The sequence below is a fragment of the Megascapheus bottae genome, chromosome 27, assembly GCF_031878675.1.
Source record: "Megascapheus bottae isolate mThoBot1 chromosome 27, mThoBot2.hap1, whole genome shotgun sequence".
NCBI classification, from domain to species: Eukaryota; Metazoa; Chordata; class Mammalia; order Rodentia; family Geomyidae; genus Megascapheus; species Megascapheus bottae.
In genome coordinates this window covers 2,433,011-2,436,254 of record NC_143535.1, presented here as the reverse complement: position 1 = coordinate 2,436,254, position 3,244 = coordinate 2,433,011, and the positions used below count along the sequence as shown (strand labels likewise).

The window sequence follows — 3,244 nt, the reverse complement described above, 5'->3', positions numbered from 1 at the left end:
TGTCAGGGTATCAGGGTGTCAGGGTGTCAGGTGGGCAGGATGTCAGGGTGTCAGGCGGGCAGGATGTCAGGGTGTCAGGCGGGCAGGGTGTCAGGGTGTCAGGCGGGCAGGGTGTCAGGCAGGCAGGGTGTCAGGGTGTCATGTGGGCAGGGTGTCAGAGTGTCAATGTGTCAGGGGGGCAGGGTGTCAGGGTATCAGGTGGGCAGGGTGTCAGGGTGTCAGGTGGGCAGGGTGCCAGACAGGCAGGGTGTCAGGGTGTCAGGTGGGCAGGGTGTCAGGGTGTCAGGCAGGCAGGGTGTCAAGGTATCAGGGTGTCAGGGTGTCAGGTGGGCAGGGTGTCAGGGAGTCAGGTGGGCAGGGTGTCAGGGTGCCAGGGTGTCAGAGTGTCAGATGGGCAGGGTGTCAGGGTGTCAGGGTGTCAGGCGGGCAGGGTGTTAGGGTGTCAGGTGGGCAGGGTGATGCCTAATCTGCAGGAGGTGATGTTTGTGGAGGGACAAGGGACAAGAAAGCTCATCTTGACACATCTATTAAAAAAAATCATTTCCAAGCCTGTGCAATCCAAGGAGGCTAACTTTACTCAGGTCCTGGTTCAGTGCACAGGTAGTAGGGTCCTCCCCCAAGGTCAAGTCCAAGGTCATCTCTTATCTTCTTCCCCAAGGTAGACGACCAAGGACAGGGAGTTTGGAAAAGCCACTCACTCCATTGCATTTCCACTTTCCTGTAGTTACATAGTTAACAATAATAATAAGAATCACATACATACCTCATATGACTTGCCAAAGTCAAATCCGATCATTTGCACAATGCATTAGCGTTAATATGTACACACACACACACACACACACACACACACACACACACACACACACACGGTGGCCACAGAGAAGCAGAGTTTTGATGGGACCTCTTGCTTATCCTAGGCCTCTTCTACAGGGGTCACCTTTACTGAGTGGCTCTGATTGATTTTCAAAGCAGCGACTGTGAACAGGTTACAACACAGAACCTCCCAAGCTCCCCCTCTCCTACCCGAGTCCTGTCCTCCCTGCCTGAATCGGGACTCCCTTCCCAGCTGAAACCTTTTCAAGTATTCAGCGTCCTTCTGGTCGGCCCCTCCAGCGGGCGGTCAGCGGCGCTGTCCACCCTTGAAGCCCCCCAGCCTCCGCAGTGCGGCCTTCATCTCCTTGTTGCGGAGCGTGTAGATGATGGGGTTCAGCAAGGGGGTGATGACCGTGTAGAAAACAGCGACCACCCCGTCCAGAGGCTCCCGGGTAGATGAAGGTGCAGGGCACGTAGTACACGACCACCACGGTGAGGTGGGCGGCGCAGGTGGAGAAGGCATGGCGGCGCCCCTCGGCCGAGCGGATCCTCAGGATGGCGGCCACAATGTAGCCGTAGGAGGTGAGGATGAGCGCGAAGCACGTGAGGGCCAGGAAGCCGATGTCCACGAAGGTGACCAGCTCGTTGACGGCGGTGTCGGCGCAGGCCAGGCGGAGGACCGGAGGGATGTCACAGAAGAAGTAGTCGACGCGGTTGGGGCCGCAGAAGGGCAGCCGGAATACAAAGCTGGTCTGGAAGAGCGAGTGCAGGGTCCCGCCCAGCCAGGTGCCCAGCGCCAGGCAGTTGCACGCGCTGCGGGTCATGATGGTGGCGTAGTGCAGAGGCTTGCAGATGGCCAGGAAGCGGTCATAAGCCATGAGGGTGTAAAGGAAGCATTCCGTGCAACCCAGGAAATGGAAGGAGAACAGCTGAATCACGCAGCCCCCAAAGGAGATGACCCTGCTGTCCAGGAGGAAGCCAGCCAGCATCTTGGGGACAATGGCGGAGGAGATGGTCATGTCCAAGAAGGACAGGTGGCACAGGAACCAGTACATGGGCCGGTGCAGCCGCCCGTCCAGCACGACGGTGAGGATGATAAGCCCATTGCCCGAGACGGTGAGGAGGTAGATGAGGAGGAAGCCGAGGAACAGCACCCACCCCAGCTGCGGGGGGTGGGGCAGGCCCACCAGGACGAAGTGAGACACCCACGTGTGGTTCCCGCCTGGCATGTCCGTGCTACTGCCGGGGAAAGCCGGAGAGAAAGGCGCGAGACGGATGGCCTCGAAGGCGCTGGGGCCGCACCCGTGCTCCCTGTCCTTCTCAGGTCTCCTCAGGAGTGGGCCAGCCTCTCAGTCATTCCCTCTCTGTCTCCGGCTCTCTCGGCGTCTGTCCATCTCTGCCTCTCCCTCTCACTTTCTGTCTGCTGTCTGTCTCTCCCCATTTGCCCGTCTCCCTCTCGTTCTCTACGTGAGGCTTGTTCTCTTGCTCTTGATCAGGATTGCTGTCCTCTCTGGCTCCCAACTCTGGATCCTGGAGTTTTGCTCAGATCTAGGGAAACAGTGCCTTCCTCCAGTGGAAAAGTGTCTGAGTGTGGGAAGGCAGCCGGGCCTTCTGAAGCATCAGTTTGGAGATATTCCTCCTGACATGTAGAGAGGAAAGACCACGTTCCCACAGGTCTCTCAGAACTAGATGGTTGTTTACCTCATTCTATCATGTTGTTGTTGCTTGCTGATCTTTCACTCTGCCTAGCTTATACATTCAGCGTTACCAGATGTGCGTGTGTGTGTGTGTGCGTGTGTGCGTGCGTGCATGTGTGTGTGTGCGTGCGTGCATGTGTGTGTGTGTGTGTGTGTGTGTGTGTGTGTGTGTGTGTGATGGGGTAATTTCAGGATTCGACAGCTGGTTTTAGAGCCTATCTTTCACCAGCGGGGGGCGTATTGTACATAGCTCAGGAGACTGTTGGAAAGGCTGTGTGCCAGGCATTCAAGTCAGGAAGAATCACAGTAACACTAAACGTAATTCATGAAGGAATATATTATATATATGTTCTCTTGATTTTCCTCCAATCTGATTTTATGATCCACACAGAAGAGAGTTAGGTTATGTCTTACTGATATTTTTTTTAATGAATACAAGATTTGGAATCATAAGTACTCATCGAAGTGTGAACCTACAATTTCAGAATCTCTGAAATTTTAACTGGAATGATCTGGGTTTGAAAATTCTCTATAAAAAATGCATAAACAACTGTTCAGCCCAATGCCTTTAGCAAATCTCAGCTGCTGACTTTCTATCAAGCCTAACATTTAATATATTCATAGTATATATCCATATACAGCTATCTCTTTGTCTCAGGAGAATTTCCATCACTGTACCTCTCCCTCCTTCTTGGAGTCTCCCCTGCTGGTGACCACCTAGACTGGAGGCT

At 54.3% G+C, this 3,244-nt stretch overlaps 1 protein-coding gene across 1 annotated transcript; it reads right to left on the bottom strand.

The window, feature by feature from the left end:
- Window positions 1-1,123: 1,123 nt before the first annotated feature.
- LOC150045430 (olfactory receptor 10G6-like) lies at window positions 1,124-2,045 on the bottom strand. Its single transcript, XM_090319311.1, is given in 2 exon segments — window positions 1,124-1,268; window positions 1,270-2,045. Coding segments are annotated over 2 exon segments (921 nt in total).
- Between the last annotated feature and the right edge of the window lie 1,199 nt (window positions 2,046-3,244).